General features: G+C 41.0%; 1 protein-coding gene across 2 annotated transcripts in view; it reads left to right on the top strand.

The window, feature by feature from the left end:
- adcy8 (adenylate cyclase 8 (brain)) overlaps nt 1-23,766 on the top strand; it is a 330,936-nt gene that overhangs the window by 303,632 nt on the left and 3,538 nt on the right. For both annotated transcript variants that reach the window (XM_039753982.1, XM_039753981.1), the window contains 4 exons: nt 9,709-9,867; nt 11,293-11,439; nt 12,686-12,778; nt 17,891-18,005. In XM_039753982.1, the coding sequence (XP_039609916.1) occupies nt 9,709-9,867; nt 11,293-11,439; nt 12,686-12,778; nt 17,891-18,005 (514 nt within the window). The remainder of the gene's footprint in view (nt 1-9,708; nt 9,868-11,292; nt 11,440-12,685; nt 12,779-17,890; nt 18,006-23,766) is intronic.

Genomic DNA, 23,766 nt, shown 5'->3' with positions numbered 1-23,766 from the left:
ATTCAAGTCAGGGGACTGTGACGGCCATTCCAGAACATTGTACTTCTCCTCTGCATGAATGTCTTTGTAGATTTCCAACTGTGTTTTGGGTCATCGTCTTGTTGAAATATCCAACTCCTGCTTAAGTAACTTCAACTTTGTGACTGATGCTTGAACATTATCCTGAAGAATTTGTTGATATTGAGTTGAATTCATCCGACCCTCGACTTTAACAAGGGCCCCAGTCCCTGAACTGGCCACACAGCCCCACAGCATGATGGGACCTCCACCAAATTTGACAGTAGGTAGCAGGTGTTTTTCTTGGAATGCGGTGTTCTTCTTCTGCCAGGCAAAGCGCTTTTTGTTCTGACCAAATAACTCCATTTTTGTCTCATCAGTCCAAAGCACTTTGTTCCAAAATGAATCTGGCTTGTCTAAATGAGCATTTGATACAACAAGCGACTCTGTTTGTGGCGCGAGTGCAGAAAGGGCTTCTTTCTCATCACCCTGCCATACAGATGTACTGAATTTTAGAACGATGTACAGATACACCATCTGGAGCGAGATGTTCTTGCAGGTCTTTGGAGGTGATCTGTGGGTTGCCTGTCACCATTCTCACAATCCTGCCTCTTCATATGCCACTCCTATATTTTTCTTGGCCTGCCAGACCTGCAACTGTGCCTGTGGCCTTCCATTTCCTGATTCCGTTCCTTACAGTTGAAACTGACAGTTTAAACTTCTGAGATGGCTTTTTGTAGCCTTCCTCTAAACCAGGAGACTCAACAATCTTTGTTTTCAGATCTTTAGGGAGTTGCTTTGAGGATCCCATGTTGTCTTTCACTCTTCAGAGGAGAGTCAAAGGGAAGGAAGCACAACTTGCGATTGACCACCTTAAATACCTTTGACCACTCATGACTGGACACTCCTGTCTATAAAATTCAAGGCTTCATGAGCTCATCCAGCCAAGCAATCAGCACTGAGTAGTGACAGGCATTCAAATCAGCACAATGACATTTGTGCACAGCCAGTTTTTCACATTTGATTTAATTTCCTACAACTAAATACTGCGTCACTAAAAATCTTTGTTCAGAAAACACCACAGTACTCCGATGTTCCTAGGAAATGAAAGACATACCACTGTTATCTTTTTTGTTGAAAGGAGAGTCGATTATTATGCAGGCTGAGAGGGGGTCACAAACTTTTTCATATGACTGTATTTGCAATAGCATATCAACAATTACAGCATCTTTCATGTCGGCTTTTATACCAAATTTGCTGTCTTTTAGAAGCCAGAGGTTAATGACTCTAAATAAACATCTGTCTAATAGCCATAACTTTGCCTAACAGAACACTCTCCTCCATGCTTTGGCTTAAACGTGACTAGGTAGATTATTAGGTTATCTGGGTTACTCGTGAGGCCAGCTGCTTTCAGCTTCTAGAGCTCACCCGAAGGTTATGTCTTATGTAGGTCAGGGCTCATGCCCAAGTCGTAAATATCAGAAAATAGCAGCATAAACTCAGGAGACCACCGCTGGCTGCTTAGTCCCATTTTTCTGTCCAATCCCCGTCTACTAAAGCTTTAAATTGGGTTGCAGCACTTGTTCTAATCCGTTCAGGGTACAAAATTGTGTCTTCTGCTGACATTTAAAGCCGCTGGCTCTAATAAACATTGGCAGCTTCTCACTCACATGCGTTATTTCCCTCTGTGTTATGGTTTGTGGTTTTGATGGTCAACCTACATTTCAGACTTTTTTAAAATTTAAATAAAAGGATATTTTCACTAAAAATGAAATTAGGATTGTCATGACGAGCAAGTTTTAGTTTCCTAGTGTGGCAGAATGGAAGGACTAGGAGAGAGCCAATACCTCCCCCGGGACACAAGACGGCAGACACCCTGGTTTGCCAAAGAATTGGAGCTTGGAAGCTCAACCCTGTTGGGGCCCGTGGCCACCGCCAGGGGGCACCTGGAAGGTTCCGGAGCCCTGGACTGCAGCACTTCCACCACTCCAGGAAGTACTGTCGGAAGAGAATCCGGTAGTAGGGACGTTCTAAAACTTAGATGACATGTTAAGAGTCATCAAAGGTGCAGGCACAGCAGTAAAACTGAGGGGCAGGGCAAGCTCTAGGCATAGGCTGAGTAGGCATTGGCCTAGGGACGCCGTCCTCCAAGAGGGGACCTCTCTCCGCTTGTCGATTTTATATGCGATCACGATGGCATTGATCTCCAAGGGGAAGCTCAGCGATTTCATTTGTGACCGATATTTTAATCATTGATTTTCGTTACAGATCCAGTCGTGCCAATTGTGGATGTCTCTTTTTGAGCGCTTGTAGCCAGCTCTGCCTAGGGAAGTAAAGTACCCTTAAACCAGCCCTGTCAAGGACAAGAGGGTGATGGAAGAAATTTTGAGAACTGTCCACCATACTAAAAGCAAGAGCCTCTTTGGCATTAGAGAAAGACGTCTCTGAATGCTATGTGAAGTGGAGTATGTGCTATGGGAATGAGACAGGGCTGAGGAAAGTGGATAAGAAGCAAAGCTGGCAAGAACGGAGATGAGAAGGATTGGGTGGCTCTATGGAGAGACATGGAGTGAAAGGAAGATGAATGCTGAGCTAAGAGAAGTTAGAGGTTCACTAGATTAGATTAGATAAAAAATCTTTATTGTCACATAAACCATGAGAGCATAGTGAAATTTGTGTACCAAAGTTTAGGTGATAGATAGATAGATAGATAGATAGATAGATAGATAGATAGATAGATAGATAGATAGATAGATAGATATGAAGGGTACTATATGATAGATAGATAGATAGATAGATAGATAGATAGATAGATAGATAGATAGATAGATAGATAGATACTTTATTAATCCCAAGGGAAAATTCACATAATCCAGCAGCAGTATATATATAACAGTAGCATCATATGATGATGACGTGTAAACAAATACAGTAAATAAATAACATCAGAAGATAAATAACTGCATTAAATATGATTAAATTATTTTAAAAAGTAAAATCTAGTAAAAATACATATAAACCAACATGTGGGTACAGCACACAGTGCAAGTCAGGTAGGATCAGATAACTGAGAGTTTAGTGACATTATGGCCTGGGGGAGAAGCTATCCCTGAAGCAGGTGGAGTGAGTGGTGAGGCTCTGATAGTGTTTTCCAGAAGGCAGAAGTGAAAACATGGGATGAGTTGGGTGACTATCATCAAAGATGATGGATTTAGTTCTCCTCAAATATCTGCTTGAGTAGATGGTACGAAACTGTGCAAGGTCAGCCCCAGTAATTTTAGGAGCTGTACAGATCTTGGCGAGTCAGGTTACCAAAACCATACCGTGATGCATCAGGTCAGGATCCTTTCAATAGTGCTGTGGTAGAAGTTCACTGATGTTTTGGCACCCACCACAAAGCTCTTTAGCTTCCTCAGGAAAAAGAGTCTTTGCTGGGCCCTTTTGAGTATGCTGGTGGTGTTGAGAGGCCACTAAAGGTACTCAATGATCTGGACGCCCAGGAACCTGAAGCTGCTAACTGTCTAGATGGGGGAGTTGAGGCAGAGTTGAGGCGTGTCTGCCTTTGTTCTTTCTGAAGTCAACAATAACCTCTTTTATTTTGTCAACAATCGGGAAGAGAGTGTTGTTATGGCACCATACAGTCAGGTCTCTTACCTCCTGTACACTAGTATGTAAAATATACTATAGACGAGATACCTCGACTGTCAAGAATAAGTGTGCCAAGTTTCAACAAAATCGGCCCACTGGGAGCCAAGTTGGTTCCTGCTGACAGACCAACAGGCATACATATATGTCGATCTCAATGGTTGCTTTTTGCATTACTGTATTCACACTGTGACCACTATGGGGTATTTCAGACCCCCATACCTTAAACACAACCACTCCGGCAGCAGACCCAGGTTCAGAAAAACTTTAATTTATAACAATACCATTAAAGATTTGCAATCCCAATTCCAAAGTTCCTCCCCATCTCCTCTAGTGTAAGTTTGGTCCACTACCTCATGAATTGAACTCTCCTTCAGTGCTGGACCCAGGGGTACAAACTCCAAGAAGAAGGTGAATCCATTCTTGTCAAGGACCCCAAGAAAGCTGTCTTTCTGAACTCCAACTCCCATCCAGACTGGGGACATGACAGGGGAGCACCATCACCTATCATGCTGGGGAATGAGTTTTTCTGAGCGGACAACCAACATTAGAACATTAGAATAATTTGAACAAGAATAGGCCATTCAGCCCAACAAAGTTCGCCAGTCCTGTCCACTTATTTCATCCAAAAAAACATCGAGTTCTGAAAGTCCCTAAAGTCTTACTGTTTACCACACTACTTGGTTGCTTATTCCAAGTGTCTGTCATTCTTTGTGTGAAGAAAAACTTTGTAATGTTTGTGCAAAATTTACCCTTAACAAGTTTCCAGCTGTGTCCCCGTGTTCTTGATGAACTCATTTTAAAGTCACTGTCTTGATCCACTGGGCTGATTCCCTTCATAATTTAAACACTTCAGTCAGGTCTCCTTTTAATCTTCTTTTCTTTAAATTGTAAAGGCTCAGCTCTTTTAATCTTTCCTCTTAACTCATCCCCTGTAGTAGCCTAGTTGTTCTTCTCTGGACTTTCTCTAGTGCTGTTATATCCTTTTTGTATCCTGATGACCCAAACTGCACACAGGACTCCAGATGAGACCTCACCAGTGTCTTATAAAGACTTGAGCAGAACCTCCTGTGACTTGTACTCCACACATCAAGGCGCTATATAACCTGAAATTCTGTTAGCCTTCTTAATGGCTTCTGAACACTGTCAGGAAGTCGATAGCTTAGAGTCCACTATGACTCCTAAATCCTTCTCATAAGGTGGACTCTCGATTTTCAGACCTCCCATTGTGTATTCAAACCTCACATTTTTACTTCCTATGTGTAATTCTTTACATTTACTGACATTAAATTTCATCTGCCACAAATCTGCCCAAACCTGTCTGCTGTCCAAGTCCCTCTGTGATGATTCAGCTGATTCTCAATTATCTGCCCATCCACCTATCTTGGTATCATCTGCAAATATATTCCTATCCAAATCATTTATTGATATTAAAAATGGCAGCGACCCCAGCACTGCCTCCTGCTGGTCACCACTCTTAACATCAGCCAGTTCTGATGAGGTTCCTCACACCATCACCCTCTGCTTTCTGTGTCTGAGCAAATTCTGCACCCATCTACCCCTAAACTGCCACTTCTTTTAGTTTGATGCCCACCCTCTCATGTGGCACCTTATCAAATGCTTTCTGAAAGTCCAGATCAATAATCTCATCTGCTCCACTCCAGACATATCCTTTTGTTGCCTCCTCATAGAATTCCAGCCTGTTAGTAAAACACGACCTCCCTCTTCTGACCCCATGCTGACTGTTCCTAATGACTCCTGTCCTTGCCAGGTGTTGCTCAATCTTATCCTTAATAATTCCTTCCATTAATTTTCCTGTGAGGCATGTTAAGCTTACTACTCCAGTTTACCAATTATTTCTTCTTCCAGGCTGTGAAAGGGAACAGGAATCATCCCAGCCGGGGTGCTCCTCCGTCTGCACTGTCCTTCCATAACTCCCTTCCTACTATGTAAAGTGTCCAGTCAGGACACCAGTCCATCCATTATGTCTCTCGCAACACCTAACACATCTTCCTCTGTGCACGTAATTATCTTCCAGAATAATTACATGCTTCTTCTCCAAATCTGTGCTTACATATACCGCAAGTCCTTTTTCACGTGTACCTTTTTCCTTTGATGAATGTCGTATACATGGACTGCCACGCCTGTCCGTACAGGATTTTGCTGGCACGCGTGTTGAATAATCAATATGCTGAATATAGACTTGGAAGGAGATTAGAGGAGATGAAAATTATGGAGAAATTGCTCACAACGTCTTGATTCCACTTTAAAAGAACTTTGCTGCAAAGCACAGACGGATCTGTGCCAGCAATCGTCTCTGTTAACTGCGGGCAACATCCTTCTGTATTTGCTGCCAAATGAGCCCATCTGTGGGACTTAAAGCCAGGAGGAAGTGAGGGATGCAGGAGGGGATTTTTGCGATCTGCTTCAATTTTCTGAACTGTTGGTCAGGAGGCCTTCAGAGGGCCATTGCTGCTTGTTCACCTTCACGTTGGCTTTTTTTGCTCTGTGTGACAATGAGCTGGCCTTTGTGACATTTGTATTTTATTTTTTTTACACTTTCCTGTTATTCCCAGCATTTTTTGGTGACAAAGATACATTTATAAGTCCATGTAATTAGAAATAATGAGTACATTTCACCTATACATAATATGTGCATCCCTAAAGGCATCCTTCAATTATTCCTGTAAGCACGGGATAAGTAATTAAGCTCTGAATGATTTGTCCAAGTGCACCTGCATCTCCATTTGTCATGCTTCCGTAAATGCAAATAAAATAAATGATGCACAAGATGGAGCTGTCTGAAGTAAGGATTGATAATGTCTCTATCTTTGCCTCTGTGCTGCAAGGTAGCAGCTGCTGTAGAACCTGTTAGAGATCAGCTTTTGGAAATAAAAATGTCAAGAACAAACAGTGGATCACAAAGGACTTCAAAGGCCCTCCTAAATAATAATAAGAAGACTTTCAGGTCTGCTGATAAGAGGGGATCATGTTTGGTTCACCCACAACTGCAGTTGTAAAGGGGTGGTTCACTAACAGTACAAACTCGAGCTGAAGCTCCAGCACAATAGGGTTTAAGAAGTGTGGAATAATGATTGTTACATGCGGATTAGATTAGAGAGCATCGCGTGGGATTTTGAGCGAGTTGAAGAATGGGAGGAGGTCCCCAATAAAGTTTTGTTCAAGACGTACATGTTGAGCGAGACAAAGTGTGGGCATTGGCATGGGAGCTTCTCAAAGATCAAGGGATGGATCCAAAATCACGCCACTGGTTGGTGGTGGATTTCCAGCATGGCAAGGAGCCCCTGTTACCAGTCACCATTTTAGGAAGATGGTGAAGAGCTTTAAGTTACCTGGACAGATGTGACAACACAATGGTGCTGTATAAGAAGTTTCTGAGCAGTCTGTACTTTGAGGAGACTTGGGTCTTTTGGCACCTGTAGCAAGCTCCTGAAAATAATTATCAGGCCGATGTTTGGGTAGTGAAGAATAGTCAGGCCAATTCTCAAGTAGTTAAGAATCAGTAGACTTATTCTCAGGTAGTGAAGAACCATTAGCTTGATTCTCAAGCAGTGAAGAATCGTTCTACTGATTTTCAAGTAGTAAAGAATCATTAGACTGACTCTTGAGTAGTGTAGTATCATTAGAGCAATTCTCAGGTAGTGAAGAATTGCTAGACAGATTCTCGGGAGTGAAGAATTGTTAGACCAATTCTCGGGAGTGAAGAATTGTTAGACCAATTCTCAGGTAGCGAAGAATCATTAGACTGATTCTTGGACAGTGTAGTATCATTAGACCAATTCTCAAGTACTGAAGAATTGTTAGACTGATTCTCAGGAGTGAAGAATCATTAGACCAATTCTTAGATAGTGAATAATCATTAGACCGATTCTCGAGCAGTGAAGAATTGTTAGCTTAATTCTCAAGCAATGAAGAATCGTTATACTGATTCTCAAGTTGTAAAGAATCATTAGACTGACTCTTGAGTAGTGTAGTATCATTAGAGCAATTCTCAGGTAGTGAAGAAATGTTAGATAGATTCTCAGGTTTTGAAGAATTATTAGACTGATTCTCAGGTACCGAAGAATCATTAGACTGATTCTTGGACAGTGAAGAATTGTTAGACCGATTCTTGGATAGTGAAAAATCATTAGACCGATTCTTGAGCAGTGAAGAATCGTTAGACTGACTCTTGAGTAGTGTAGTATCATTAGAGCAATTCTCAGGTAGTGAAGAATTGCTAGACAGATTCTCGGGAGTGAAGAATTGTTAGACCAATTCTCAGGTAGCGAAGAATCATTAGACTGATTCTTGGACAGTGTAGTATCATTAGACTGATTCTTGGATAGTGAAAAATCATTAGACCGATTCTTGAGCAGTATCATTAGACTGATTCTCAGGTAGTGAAGAATTGTTAGACTGATTCTCGGGTACTGATGAATCTTTAGACCAATTCTCAAGCAGTGAAGAATCTTTAGACCAATTCTTGGGTAATGAAAAATCATTTGACTGATTGTTGAGTAGTGAAGAATCGTTAGACTGATTTTTGGGTAGTGAAGAGCCGTTATACCAATTCTTAAGTAACGAGCAATCATAAGACTGACTCTCAAGTAGTAAAGAATCGCTTCACCGATTCTCAGGTAGTGAAGAATCATTAGACTGATTCTCAAGTCGGGACTCATTCACAAGTGAAATGGGCCAAGACTAATGATTTAGGCTTTAAACTCCCTTCATGTGCTTTAAACTCCTACCTGCAAAACAAAGCATACTGATGACATCATGTGGGGCACACACACACACTTTAGCACTCCCACTGAGCTCCACTAAATTGATTCTTTCGTGCTTACAAATTAGTTCATATGGTTCACTGAAATTGTTTGACAATCACCCATCCCTATTGACACCGCAGTTTAATGACGTCATTTCTTGCGGGTTCTGTTGTGTTAGCAAGTCTCCATATTATATTACTGTTCTACATGTTGTTCGTGTTTTATGCTGTTTTTCAAATCAATGTATTTCAGCAATGGCAGTGATGTGTAGTGTTTTACTAAGTGCTTCTAAGTAGAAACGCCATATGATGAGCTTAATTGAATATCAGTACATGAAATTATGTGTTTGTTGTAATGGGGTCACTGAGCCCCAAAACTCTATACACAACTACACAGACAGCCTGGGTTCAAAGTAAATTTATTTTTATTAATTAAAGTACTTTTCTTTGGGTATTGTTTCCCTAATCACCACAATATCATCTTTCCTTCCAGCCTTCCTTCCTTTCTTTTCTAATTCCTCTATTACTCATCCAGGTCAGTGTTGTCTTCTTCCTCCCAACTCCATCTCCCTGAGCCAAGAGAAGGTTTCCATTTTAACTCCGGACCTGGGAGTACTTCCAGTGTTTAATTCAATTACCTCCATGAAGCACATCCAGGTCCTGCTTGACTACAGAGGTCCTTGTATCCTCACTGTCCGACAGCTCACCCTGGTGGGCTCCACAGAACCGAGAGGTCAGGCCCTTGGCACTACAACATTCATGATGCCCCTTCAGGTGTCCATAAAGGAGTTTGCCAGATGGGTTGCTGCCACCCAGTGTACAGGTGGACACTCCGCCCATAGCAGGCAGTCACCCATATTGCTGCACTTCCTGGTTCCCAAGTCCTTCGCAGGTATCGCCCAATGGCTGTTAGGATGCCAGCCCTGCTGTCATGTCCATCCACATGCAGATCCTGGTACGGAAAGTAGATATTGTCGTTCCATCCCTGACCTTCTGTTATCATAGCCTCCTGGCCAGGTAAGGGAGTGGGGTCCACACCAGATGGGACTCCAGTTCATCCCTCACAGTAACAAAAGTGTATAATGACTAGGGTCCACCAGAGCCCAACCCAATTTTCCCCATAGGATTGTTATTTCTGTATCCATGGTTTCCATTTCCGCAGGGTTTTTCAGAAACGTGACCCCCCACACACACACAGATAATGAGGACGGACAGCGTATACTGTGTGGCCCACTCTGGTCACTTTGAAAAATGTCCATCGTACTTACCATGACTGACTTTTTTGCTTTCCCATTTAGTTGGAATACACCGCACGACTAGACTTCCTCTGGAGGGTTCAAGCTAAAGAAGAAATAAACGAAATGAAGGAGCTGAGAGAACACAATGAGAATATGCTGCGGAATATTTTGCCCAGTCATGTTGCCCGACACTTCCTGGAAAAAGATCGAGACAATGAGGTGCGGAAAACTTTTGTGTCAATAAATGTGAAGAAGATTCCACAGATATGATCAGCATGATATATGAACTGTTACGGTCAAAATGGGTGGAAAGCTGGGCTGCAAACGTAGCCAAATCACGAGACAAAAATGAAAGTCAAAAAACGGTTCCATAAGTTGATTCTTATAAAAAAAATAAAGGGAATTTTATTCCGTGGCAAAAAAAAAAACATCCCAATTAAGGTGCCAAATCTCAAAATATGAGAAAAGGGAAAACAGAAAGAAATGAAATCAGTAGTCCAATATAACAAAAAGGACAGGTCAGATTGGGGCAGCTATGTGTAGGGAGCTATAAATCATTCAGGAAAGACAGAAGGAATACAAGTTGATTGGGATAGCAAGGCAAAAGAAAACTCATGAATAGTGGCGAGTGAAAAAGCGGCCTATCATTTCATGGACAATTTGAGGAATTTTGCTCATAAATTTGTTTCAAAAGTTCATCAGTGCCCACTTTGCCCAGAATAATCCAAGCTTGGCCATTGAATTATAGCCAAGAAGAAGTTCCTCTGCAGTGCTCACAGGTTCTTGCTCTCCATCTGCCGACTATTTTCCACGCTCCGCACCACAATAAGCTGTGATGTGCTTTTGCTTATGGAGAAAAAAGTTGCAGATGAGCTAAAATTACGCCTGGCAATGGCATGAGTTTCGCTGGCTGTGAAATGCCATTTATTTCTCAAATTATATTGCAAAACAAAGCATCAAGTTTTGCTGCACATTTATTTTCATGCAAAACGTCACTTGTCACTTGTCATAAGGGACTGGGACATCCTCACAGATGGCACAGTAGTAGTGCTGCTGCTTTGTGGAAGATTGTGGGTTTGCTTCCCAGTTCCTCCCTGTGTGGATAGCGCTTTGAGTACTGAGAAAAGCGCTATGTAAATGTAATGAATTATTATTATTATTATTATTATTGTTATTATTATTACTGGAAAAGGTCTGAAAGACAAGGATATTAAGGTGGATATCCACCTTAATAAAAGGACGAGTGTCTGTGCATCTGTGTGTCTGTCTGGGTGCTGTGTCACTGTAACATGACATTTGGTATGTGATTTGTAATAGCAGTGCTAATGCACCATCTGTTGGGATGAAAAATGCAATGCATCTTATTACTACAAGATGTTATAATGCATCACAAGTTGGACTGAAAAATGCAATGCATTTTATTAATATGAGTTATAATTCACCACCAGTTGGAATGAAAATTGCATTGCATTTTATCACTGCAAATGTTTGTAATGCTCCACCTGTTTGAAATGAAAAATGTATTGCGTGCTATCGCTACAAAAGTGTGTCACGTGCCACCTGTTGGAATGAAAAAAAATTGCTGTTAGCAGACTTTTTGTGAACTTTGTAGTCTAACTTCACCGAGTGACCTTTGACTTCCAGGAGTTGTATTCTCAGTCGTACGACGCAGTCGGCGTGATGTTCGCCTCCATCCCAGGATTTGCCGACTTCTACTCACAAACCGAAATGAACAATCAAGGAGTGGAGTGTTTACGCCTTCTGAACGAAATCATTGCCGACTTTGATGAGGTAATTAGAAATTGGATACGCCTTTCCTTTTCTTCTCTTCTCTTATTAAGCACTGATGGATATCCTGGTATACAGATTCTGCAGTTATGTTTGTGTCATCTCCTCTATATAACATGGCATTTTCTTAAAAATTTCTCATTTTGGGGCAGCATGGTGGCACAGTGGTAGTGCTGCTGCCTCACAGTAAGGAGTTCTGGGTTCACTTCCTGGGTCCTTCCTGCGTGGAGTTTGCATGTTCTCCCCGTGTCTGCGTGGGTTTCCTCCCAAAGACATGCAGGTTAGGTGCATCGGTGATTCTAAATTGTTCCTAGTGTGTGCTTGGTGTGTTTCGGTGGGTGTGTGTGTGTGTGTCCTGCAGTGGGTTGGCACCCTGCCCTGGGGTTTGTTTCCTGCCTTGCACCCTGTGTTGACTGGGATTGGCTACAGCAGACCCCTGTGACCCTGTAGTTAGGATATGGCGGATTGGATAATGGATGGCTGGATTTTGTCTTTATGTCACTTCCCTAATGATAATAATAATAATAATTATTATTATTATTATTTACATTTATATAGTGCTTTTCTTACTACTCGAAGTACTAATACAAGTCTGAGTTAGACTTTCATATTGTGACTCATCCATACTGACACCTACGCTTTGTGAAAGGCACTACTATATATAATATGATATTTTCATTTTAAATATTCAGCTTTTTCTTTTTTCTATTTTTATCATCTTGTCCGTATATCATTTCTCTAATTAGGATTCTGAATTGTGACAGATACAAGTTCACACTGTTATGGGCAGACATCTATGCTTTGTGAAAGGCACTATATAGTGTGACATTTTCCTCATAAATATTCAGGCTCTTTTTTTTTTAAATATCATCTTATTTTTATGTCCCTTACCTTATGATCATACAAGTCAGACTTCTGTATTGTGACTCATATGTGCTCAGACTGTTATGGGCAGAGACCTGTGCTTTGTGAAAGGCGCTATATAGTATGCCAGTTCATTATAGATATTCACTTTTTTAATATCTTGTCTGGTTTTTCTGTCACTTCCCTAATGATAATGCAACTCTGAGTCAGACTTCCGAATTGTGACTCATTGACGCTCACACTCTTTCGGCCAGACACCTGTTCCTGTGTGCCACCAGTAGGCCGCCTCCACATCTGTCACTGTGTCTGTGTGACATGATTAATGAAAGTCAGCTTGATTTTAAAGAAAAAAATGTCATGATTTAATTGTTCTCCCTTTTTTAAGTTGCTAGGTGAAGATCGATTTCAAGATATTGAGAAAATTAAAACAATCGGCAGTACCTACATGGCTGTATCAGGACTGTCCCCTGAGAAACAGGTAACTGAAGGGCTTGCCCACCTAAGAATCGCAGTGCTGTTACGTATTAAAGTTCCACTTCCTTCAACTTGTGTGAATGAAATAAGTCTGGAAGAATTCTCTGTGGGTGACGCAGTGGGTAGCACTGCTGCCTCGCAGTGAGGAGACCCGGGTTCGCTTGCATGTTCTCCCCGTGTCTGCGTGGGTTTCCTCCCACAGTCCAAAGACATGCAGGTTAGGTGCACTGGCGATCCTAATTTGTCCCTAGTGTGTTCTTGGTGTGTGTGTGTGTGCCCTGTGGTGGGCTGGCGCCCTGCCTGAGGTTTATTCCTGCCTTGCACCCTGTGCTGGCTGGGATCGGCTCCAGCAGACCCCCGCGACCCTGTGTTCGGATATAGCGGGTTGGAAAACGACTGACTGACTTTTTGAATTGAATTATTTAAATAAATTAAGTTTTCAATGATATTCTAATTTATTGAGATGCACCTGTATTTCCTGTCTTATTCTAAAATTATTAAAATTCATTTTTTTCCCCCACTGCAAACAACACTCAATACCCCAGTACAACAAAGTGAAAACTGGATTTAAAGGAATTTTTGTAAATGTTTTCAAAATAAAAGACTGGGGGCTATCCCATCGACACACATCTTCAGACCCTTTGCTGTGACACTTGATGTCAGGCTCAGGGTCATCCCACTCTGTTGATCTTCACGGAGATGTTTCTCCACCTTCTTTGGAGTCCACCTGTGGTCACTTCAGTTGGTTGGACTGATCAGGTAAGGCGTCCACCTGTCCATAGGAGGTCCCACAGTTGAGCAAAGACCAAGCCGTCAGGTCAAACGAATTACCTGCAGCACGTAGAGATGGGATGGTGTCAAGGTACAGATCTGGGGAAGGCAACAAAAAACTCAGCAGCATTGTAGGTCCCCAAAAGCACAGTGGCCTCCGTAATCTCTCTTATTATTAAAAAAAAAAACAAATCTTGGGAGGGAGACGAGACGTGATCTTCTAGGAAGACAATCTGACGTCCTGCGAGACAAGGCAGTGAGACGACATTTAAAACAAGTGCACAGACATCTAACCTAGCAGTTGTTGGAATGCTTTTGGTAGACACACGTCATGTGCTCCCAACTCTTAAAACAACGACAAGTAGAACACACAGAACATGCTGCTCACCAGCAGCAGCAGCAACAAGCCAGCAGATGATCCGACCGCTTCTCCTTAGCCCCATCCATGACGCGAGTGGCAGAGACGCGAATTGGCAAAAGAACAGCTGCTATACAGGCTTTTAAATGATCGACGCGCAGCATGACAAGCAGATTACGCAGCTCACCAGCAGCAGCAGCAGCAAGCCAGCAGATGATCCGACCGCTTCTCCTTAGCGTGCGTTCAAACCCCATTCATAACGCGAGCGGCAAAGACGTGAAGTGGCAAAAGGACAGCTGCTGTACAGGCTTTTAAATGATTGACACGCTGCGCGACAAGTAGAACACGCAGCTCGCCAACAGTAGCAGCAGAAAGACAGCAGATGATCTGACGGCATCTCCTTAGCGTGCGTTCAGCCGGCCCCCCTTCACAACGCGAGCGGCATTTATACGTCCTGCGAGAAAGAGATTTAATCATGCCCAGGGCTGGAAATGAAGGACAAATATTGTTTTATAAGAGTAAAAGTGAAAATAATGCATATGTAACAATTACCATGAAAATAACAATCTCTTTAAATTATATACCCGGTAAAACAAACCCGGGGGTGGGCGAGCGAAGCAAGCAGGGGGTGGGGCCCCCTAGTAATATATATAAATACTTTTTAAAAACCATGCTTATATTAAGTTAAAAAGTGATTGATTGATGAAAAGCGCCCATGCTTTAATTTTACGAGTGATGTATGAGAGGCTTATCTTTTACTTTTTAGTACACTTTTTAACTTAATATAAGCATGGTTTTTATACATATATATATTATTTTCAACTTTTTAGTCTTGGGTTTGTTTTAGTATAACTTTGTAATCAATATTTTAACACTTCCTTTGACATTTATATGCACACATCTTCATACAAGACGCATAAATTGGATAATATTTCTATCCGTTACTGTGGCCATCTATTGGTGAAATTTTGAACTATTCTTCATATGAAAATTTAATTTCTTAATTAATATGGATTTATTGATCAGTTAGTGAAACTGATTATTGATTCATGTATTGTGATCGGAAGTGAGTAAGTGTGCAAAATTTCAAGTCATTTGGACAATAGGAAGTGGATTAAATATCAATTACAAGATTTGTACCAGACAACAAACAGGTGACGTTAATATAAGTGTGGTAAGAAAATCCAACGTCTGTCTGTCTGTCTGTCTGTTCGCTTTTCACAAGAGAACTACTTAACGGATTTAAATCGGGCTTCTTTCTTGAATTTACTTGAAATTTTGTGACTAAGCTCGTCGCACTATGAATCGTAGTTCACTTGCAGGAGTTATTATATTCGCGCTAATCCGAGACAGAGGCTGCGGGCTGAGGGGGGGGGCTTTAGCGTGACGTCAGGAGTGGGATGCCGGGAAGGGCCCTCCTCACTGTCCTCTTTCACTTCTACACGGGCGGAGCTGTGAGGGACTTAAATATAACAAGTTTGGAGTAACCACAACATTTCCAACAGGTGGCAACCTGGCCAAACAGAGCACTCAAGGGAGAAGGGCCTTAGAAAGAGAGGTTACCAGGAACCTCTGAGCTTCAGTGAATCTGTGTGGAGATGGGAGGAACTTCTATTAGGACCACCGTCACTGCATCACTCCATTAATCTGGACTTTATGGTGGTCTTCCTTCTGCTTCCTGATGTCTATGACCAGCTTGTTGCTTTTGCTGACATTCTTCTCTCTAAACTAACTTTTTTTTTTCTTAATAATGCATGACTCAACTCTTTTCTATTGTCCTTGATTGAAATATTCCATAGAAATGTAATTTAAATTTTTCTCACATTTACGACCATAGATACCACTCCTACTGAGAGACTCGATTCCAGCAATGAAGGCTGCATTATGGAAATGAACACAGCCATCTTAAAACACACAGGCCTACTGATTGCTTTAAATACAGGGTGTGCTGGCAGCCCGGCCACCAATAATTGTTCATTGAGTTCCTGATTGCATAATTAAAGCAAAAGAAAGAAATAACATCAATCAAAAACTTCACACCAAGACAAGCACAAGACTAGTGTCTGCATTCTGAATCTTCAGATAACAAACACAGTGCAAGGCAACGAGAGATCATTTTGACAGCAAGCATGTCCGTGTAGTGTGTCCTTAACTCCCTTTGCCGTTTCTCGGGCTCAGAATTCTGTGTAAAGACGGTTAACCCTGAATGTTTTTCAGGACAAGCTGTTATGATGCAACTAGCTGTGCTACCCATCTGAGATGGGATGAAATCTAACTAAACAACATTAATGGTTGCAGTGCACCATACCATATGGTATGGGGTTTGTAAAAACAGCTTTAGTGCACCATCTGTTGGAATGACAAATACAATGCATGTTTCTCTGCTATATGCCATTTGGTATGAGATTCATAATAGCAGTGTTAATGTTTGTGATGCACCATCTGTTGGAATGACAAATGCAATGGATTTCATTACTATAAATACTTGTGAGGTGTCATCTGTTGGAATGACAAATGCAATGCATGCATCTCTGCTATGTGCCATTTGGTATGGGATTCATAAAAGCAGTGTTAATGTTTGTGATGCACCATCTGTTGGAATGACAAATGCAATGCATTTAAATTCCTACAACATAATGTGTCAAATCATAAGTTTGAGATTAAGGCAAAAATCCATGTTTTAGCTCCAGTAGTTTGCAAGTAATCATATAACTGGAGAACACAAATCCCTAGCACAGTGGTCCTCAACCTGTGGGGCGGACCCCCCTAGGGGGCGCAAAGTAACAAAAAGGGGGCCGCGAAGATGTGAAAAACAAGAAAACAAGAATCAAAAACATGAAAAAAAATCTGTTGAAACCAAAACAAATTAACATTTTAAAGTACATTCTGATACAATAAATATAGAGTTAGATAAATGTCGATAAAAGTTAAGTAGGTATAATAAAATCTACATTTCAAAAAAAGTGTTAGAGGGGGTGCGATTAAAACTGTTATGAAAACTCGGGTCGCAAATACTTAAAGGTTGAGAAACTCTGCCCTAGCATTTTATAAATATAGACTAGTTGTGCTACCCATCTAAGATAAATTGAAATCTAAGCAATCAACGTAGACCTCAGTATTAATGTTTGCAATGCACCATGTAATGCATATGTCTGTTATATGCGTTTTGGTATAGGATTCATAAAAGCAGTGTTAATGTATGTGAGGCGCCACCTGTTGGAATGACAAATGCAATGCATTGTATAACTAAAAATATTTTTGATGTGCCATCTTTTGGAGTGAGAGAGTCATAGCAACCGGACGGACACACAGACACGTATCCTTTTATTAAAGTGGATATTCAGTGTTCAGCCCAAATAACACTCAGGACAATATTCTGAAAATATTCTGTGCTAGTGGGTAAAATAATATTATGATGCAAAAAAAACTTTTGACTTTTTCTGTGCAGTGTACCACGTTATGGTAAGTGGTCAATATTCATGAATGTGGGCGGAGCCTCCAAGTGACTGAATTCACCACAGGCGGACTCCAAGACAAGGTATAGAAACATCACTAGTATGGAGGCAAATTTCAGGTGTCACCTCAGAGGGTCTGAATACGGTGCGTGTGTCAATGGGCAAGTTCAATAAATTAGCAATACTTTCTAAAAATCTGTTTCCACCTCATCCTTCTTGGGTACTGAGTGACATTTGATGAGGGGGAAAAAAAAAAAACGAATTGAAATGATTTTAGCGCAGAACAAAAAGTGAAAAGAGTGACGGAATCTGAAGACCGCATACAAATACACCTTGGATTGTCTTCAATGTATGGACTTGAATTCTTCATCTTTATCTGTTTTGTTTTTTTTTTAAGTTTGTCTGTCGTTTCACCGGATAATAACAGCCAGTTAGTAAAAATGGATTGTGTGTTCAGAGCACTGGATTAACAAATGAAGGCTCATTACCCATAAATGGCTCAGGTTTTGTGTCTTTGTTCTCATTACCACAGCAGTGTGAAGATAAATGGGGCCATCTGTGTGCTTTGGCAGACTTCACCATTGCGCTGAATGAGAGCATTCAAGAGATTAACAAGCATTCTTTCAATAACTTTGAACTACGAATAGGTAAGTGCAAAAGTTACGATTGTTAATATGTTTGAAAAGCAAGTTGAATGTTTACAAAGGGAAAACTTTCACAGGTTGTGGTCAAAAGCCGTTAAAGAGGTACACTGGGAGATGTGGGGAACATTATGAAACATTAAATCACATTTAAAGAATATTTTACACCAACGGTTCACAAACTCGACGCTGGGGACACACCGTGGCTGCAGGTTTTCATTCCCACCAAATTCACAATCAGTGATAATCATCCGCTACAATAATAAAACACTAAGGTCTTTGTGTGCAGTCCCTCTGATCAATCTGATTGGTCAGTTTGGCGTCGGTGTGATTGGTCAGTCTGGTTTTGCCGTCACGATGAAACAGGAAGTGTGAGACACATGAGGAGGAGTAAAGGAGTATGAGTTGTGCTAAGAGAGTCGCCTTCAATGGTGACAAGTATAAAACCGGACAGGAGGCGAAGAAGGCGTCTCGAAAATAATAACAGAGTCATCATCTCATTTAATTACCTGGCCTTTTTTACTCCTGTGTTATCCTGCTTTGAGTAAAGCACAGCAGTATGATTTTTACATTTACAAGACGTTTACAATTTGCTCTTATTGCTTAACTCCTATTTTTTTTTTTTTTTTGATCCTTTTTGATGTTGTTTGCTCCTTTCACGGTATCCTAATAATGACAATTAAAAACTAGCAGAACCGACACCCGGGTAAACAGCACTGAATGACAAATGGTTGCAACTACTTCAGCATTAGAGCCACTAATTAATAAAATAATAGATTAAATAACCAGAACACATGGAAAAGCACATTGAAAAAAAGAAGGAAAATATTGCTAAAAAGCACTACAATAAATAGTGTGAAAGAGAGGAGAATAGAAAGGTACGAAATGATAGATATATAGATCCAATGGACTCAAACCCCTGCACTGTTTTCACATTTTGTTATGCTGCCATTTTATGCTACACTCACTACACCAGAATGACAACATAAAAACAGGATTTTGGAACTTTTTGCAAATGTAATAAAAATTAGCTTTACAACCCCTCTAAGACATGTTGAAATTGAATAATCAACGCAGATCTCAGCATTAACATGTGCAGTGCACAATGCAACGCACATGTCTCAGTTATTTGCCATTATCGTACAGGATTCGTAAAAGCAGTGTTAATGTCTGTGATGTGCCATCTGTCGGATTGACAAATGCAATGCGTATGTCTCTTTGTATTTAACATTTGGTATGCGATTCGTTAAAGCAGCGTTAATGTTTGTGAAGAGCCATCTGTTGGAATGACAAATGCAATGCACATGTCTCAGTTATTTACCGTTTGATGTAGGATTGGTTAAAACAGTGTTAATATTTGTGATGCACCATCTGTTGGAATAGCAAATACAATACACATGTCTCTGTTTATATACCACTTGGTATGGGATTCGTAGGAGTGGGTTAATATTTGTGATGAACCATCTGTTGGAATAGCAAATGCAATGCATATGTCTCTGTTTATATACCACTTGATATGGGATTCGTAGGAGTGGTGTTAATATTTGTGATGCGCCATCTGTTGGAATAACAAATGCAACGCACATGTCTCAGTTATTTGCCATTATCGTACAGGATTCGTAAAAGCAGTGTAAATGTCTGTGATGTGCCATCTGTCGGATTGACAAATGCAGTGCGTATGTCTCTTTGTATTTAACATTTGGTATGCGATTCGTTAAAGCAGCGTTAATGTTTGTGAAGAGTCATCTGTTGGAATGACAAATGCAATGCACATGTCTCAGTTATTTACCGTTTGATGTAGGATTGGTTAAGCAGTTTTAATATTTGTGATGCACCATCTGTTGGAATAGCAAATGCAATACACATGTCTCTGTTTATATACCACTTGGTATGGGATTCATAGGAGTAGTGTTAATATTTGTGATGAACCATCTGTTGGAATAGCAAATGCAATACACATGTCTCTGTTTATATACCACTTGGTATGGGATTCATAGGAGTAGTGTTAATATTTGTGATGAACCATCTGTTGGAATAGCAAATGCAATGCATATGTCTCTGTTTATATACCATTTGGTTTGGGATTCATAGGAGTAGTTTTAATATTTGTGATGAACCATCTGTTGGAATAGCTAATACAATGCATATGTCTCTGTTTATATACCACTGATATGGGATTCGTAAGAGTGGTGTTAATATTTGTGATGCAACATCTTCTGGAATGCCGAATGCAATGCATATGTCTCAGTTATTTACCTTTTAGTATGGGATTCATAAAAGCAGTGTTAATGTTTGTAATGTGCCACCTGTTGGAATGACAGAGACATAGCAACTGGGCAGACTCACAGATACAGAGACACAACAACAACATTTATTTATGTAGCACATTTTCATACAAATTAAGTGCTTTACAAGATGAAGAATGAAAAAAGAAAAATATAAAAATAAGATTAGGCAATACTAAGTAACAAAGAATAAAGTAGGGTCAAATGGCCAGGAGGACAGAAAAAACAAAACAAAAAAAAAAAAGAAACTCCAGAGGGATAGAGAAAAAAAAAATCTGCAGGGGTCCCAAGGCCAAGAGACCACCCGGTCAGCCCCCACTGGGCATTCTACCTAACATCAATGATCTCAATCAGTCCTCATGGTTTACAGGCTTCACATGGAAGAATCAGATGATGATGATGGTCATGTGGACCACTGTCCTTCAACCCATCAATGTAGGGACTGCATGGTGCCCTGATCAGGTGGTGGTGACAACGGGAAAAAGAACAGCAGCAGAAATAGGGGATAAGTGTATTGTGATGTCATGATAAAAATGATAATTAAATGCAAATACAGAATATCAGGGTTACACTAAAATGAAGCTATAAGAACACCCAAATTAAAATAACGGGGTTTTAGCAGTTTTTTTTAATTGCTCCACCGTATTACCCTGGCGAGTTTCTATCAGTCAGCTATTCCATATTTTAGGTGCATAACAGCAGATGGCCGCCTCACCACTGCTTTTAAGTTTAAGAGACACACGCTATAAGGACGCTTATCCTTTCATTGAGGTGGCTAATATTGTAAAGAAGCACCTTCTTATAGAAGGAAGACGTTGGTATCTTTGAACTTGTGGTGATCAGGGGGCTTTACTGCAGGTAATGGGCACCTGTTTCTGGACTTAACGCAGATTACTGAAATATGGTAACGTGAGGATGAGCTGCCCTGTTTTAAGGCCTACATAATGGCTTAGCGTGGTCAAGTGGCAAGTTGGGCATTGCATTAATGGCAGGAAGCGTTTTACATTAAGAGGCCTACACAGATCAGTCTAAAGCTACAGTCAAGTAATTATTAAAGGATTAACTTTGTAGAGGATTTGCAGCTCCATTTATGTATTATATTTCATTTCTTTTTTTTTTTTTTGCCCATATTTTTCTTTCCAAAGCTTAGCAGGTGACAAGTCACTAATCCAAATGTACTCTGAGCTGCCCAATAATACATGAACAGTAGGCCCACAGGAACGAGGCGTATGAAAGGGTTAACACTACAAAGACCATCTCATTGAGGTCAGCGCGGTAAAATAATCTGCTTATTGATCCATTAAGTAGCGCAAATGGCACACAACTGCAAGTGTATCCGATTGGCAAAGGCGGGAGAAGAGAAACTCAGGCAGTTCCATTTCTGTCATTGATTATCCGCAGAGCATTAAGAAGGCAACTCCTCAGTGAAATATTTTATGTTGAGTCGGCCAGTTGGCATGAGTGTGAGTGGCTGATTTCATCGGCCTTCGTACTTTACTGACAGACAGACAGTAGACAAATTGGCAGAAAAATAACAGGAAGAAAATTTTACAAGGTTATAAGATGGCATCTGTTTTGGTATACTACAAGACAGTATGGGGCAATGGCCATGGCCCAGATTGCTGTTTCAGTCCTTGTCTGTGATTCATAGTGTGACCTTAAGTAGCCCCCCTTAGCGGTACGCTTACCCCCCTGGAAAAATCAAAAAGAAAAAGAGTGTTATTACGTGTAACAGAAACACGGAATTTCCAAATGTCAGGATAATCATAGCAGGAAAAGGATGTTGAGCGTCCGCTGCTGTACTGATGCAGATTTAGCACACGTCCTTCATGTGACGTGTTTTGTGACCACCAACGCACAGCCAGGTCAGTAGACGCCTCTTTCTTTGTGCACTTTTCTTATATTTTGTCTGTTGATTGCACATGAGAGGGTGGAATCTCACTGCCCAATCTGCACTATCGACAAGCCCCCCCCCTACCGTTACGTTGTAGGATACCACAGCACAAGGCTTAGTGGCTTCCACATTTCCTCCGAAACAAACCTCGACAGTTGCCGCATTGTGAACAGTGCTTAGGGGGCTAACATCTTGATCGCACTTTTTGCTACACACCTATTTATACCGCAGTAAACCTTCACGCGACCAAATACAGCGGGCATCTCCCACAACTGCAAGTGTACCCGATTGGAACAGGCAGGAGAAGAGATACTCGGGCAGTTCCATTTCTGTCATTGATTAAGAAGCCAACTCCTCAGTGAAATATTTTATGTTGAGTTGGCCAGTTGGCATGAGTGTGAGTGGCTGATTTCATCGGCCTTCGTACTTTACTGCTAACAAACAGACAGTAGACAAATTGGCAGAAAAATAACAGGAAGAAACTTTTACGAGATTATAAGATGGCATCCATTTTTGTATACTACAAGGTAGTATGGGGCAATGGCTATGGCCTTGGACTTTAAACTATCAGGTTGCTGCAACTCATAGCATGACCTTAAGTAGCCCCCCACCTCCTTAGTGTTACGTTGACCGCACTGGAAAAATCAAAAACATTGAATTTTTTTCAAAAAGAAAAAAGAATATTATTACGTGTAACAGAAACACGGAAACACAGGATAATCATAGTAGGAAAGCGATGTCGAGTGTCCGCTGCTGTACTGATGCAGATTTAGCACACGTCCTTCATGTGACGTGTTTTGTGACCACCAACGCACAGCCAGGTCAGTAGACGCCTCTTTCTTTGTGCTCTTTTCTTATATTTTGTCTGTTGATTGCACATGAGAGGGTGGAATCTCACTGCCCGATCTGCACTAGCGACGAGCCCTCCCACCATATTATTGTGGAATACCACAGCACAAGGCTTAGTGGCTTCCACATTTCCTCCGAAACAAACCTCAACAGTTGCCGCATTGTGAACACTGCTTAGGGGGCTAACGTCTTGATCGGCCTTCGCCTTTTTGCTACGCACCAACTTACACCGCGGTAAACCTTCACGTGAGTGAATTCACCAGCAGTTCATTGGTCCAGTGCCATAATGCATCAGTCTGACTATCCATGCCAACATCTGATGACCAGTACACGTTGTCATCACTGTCGCTCGATTCAGTTTGTTCTGAAACTGGCTTTACAGGTTTTGGTTATACTTTGTTAATCCCAAAGGAGGGTAAATTGTCATTTTGCATGTCCTTTGTAGTAATTAATTTGTCTTGTTGTGATTTTTTTTTTAAACTTTAAAAACCATTTATTGCAAATACTCAGAATAAACTGATTGTGTCAAACAAGGCACTATAAAGGAGTGAACTTTGTATGTCAAATGTTTCTTGAACTATTTAATATTCTTCACCTTCCTCATCCTCTTCACCCACACTGTCTGTTCCCACCTCCTCGTAATTAGAACACTCTTGACGAGAACAGGCCATTCAGCCCAACAAAGCTCGCCAGTCCTGTCCACTTATTTCTTCCAAAAAAACATCAAATCGAGTTTTGA

The sequence above is a fragment of the Polypterus senegalus genome, chromosome 5, assembly GCF_016835505.1.
Source record: "Polypterus senegalus isolate Bchr_013 chromosome 5, ASM1683550v1, whole genome shotgun sequence".
Taxonomy (NCBI): domain Eukaryota; kingdom Metazoa; phylum Chordata; class Cladistia; order Polypteriformes; family Polypteridae; genus Polypterus; species Polypterus senegalus.
The sequence above is the reverse complement of the archived record's forward strand: the minus strand, read 5'-3'. Positions and strand labels throughout refer to the sequence as shown.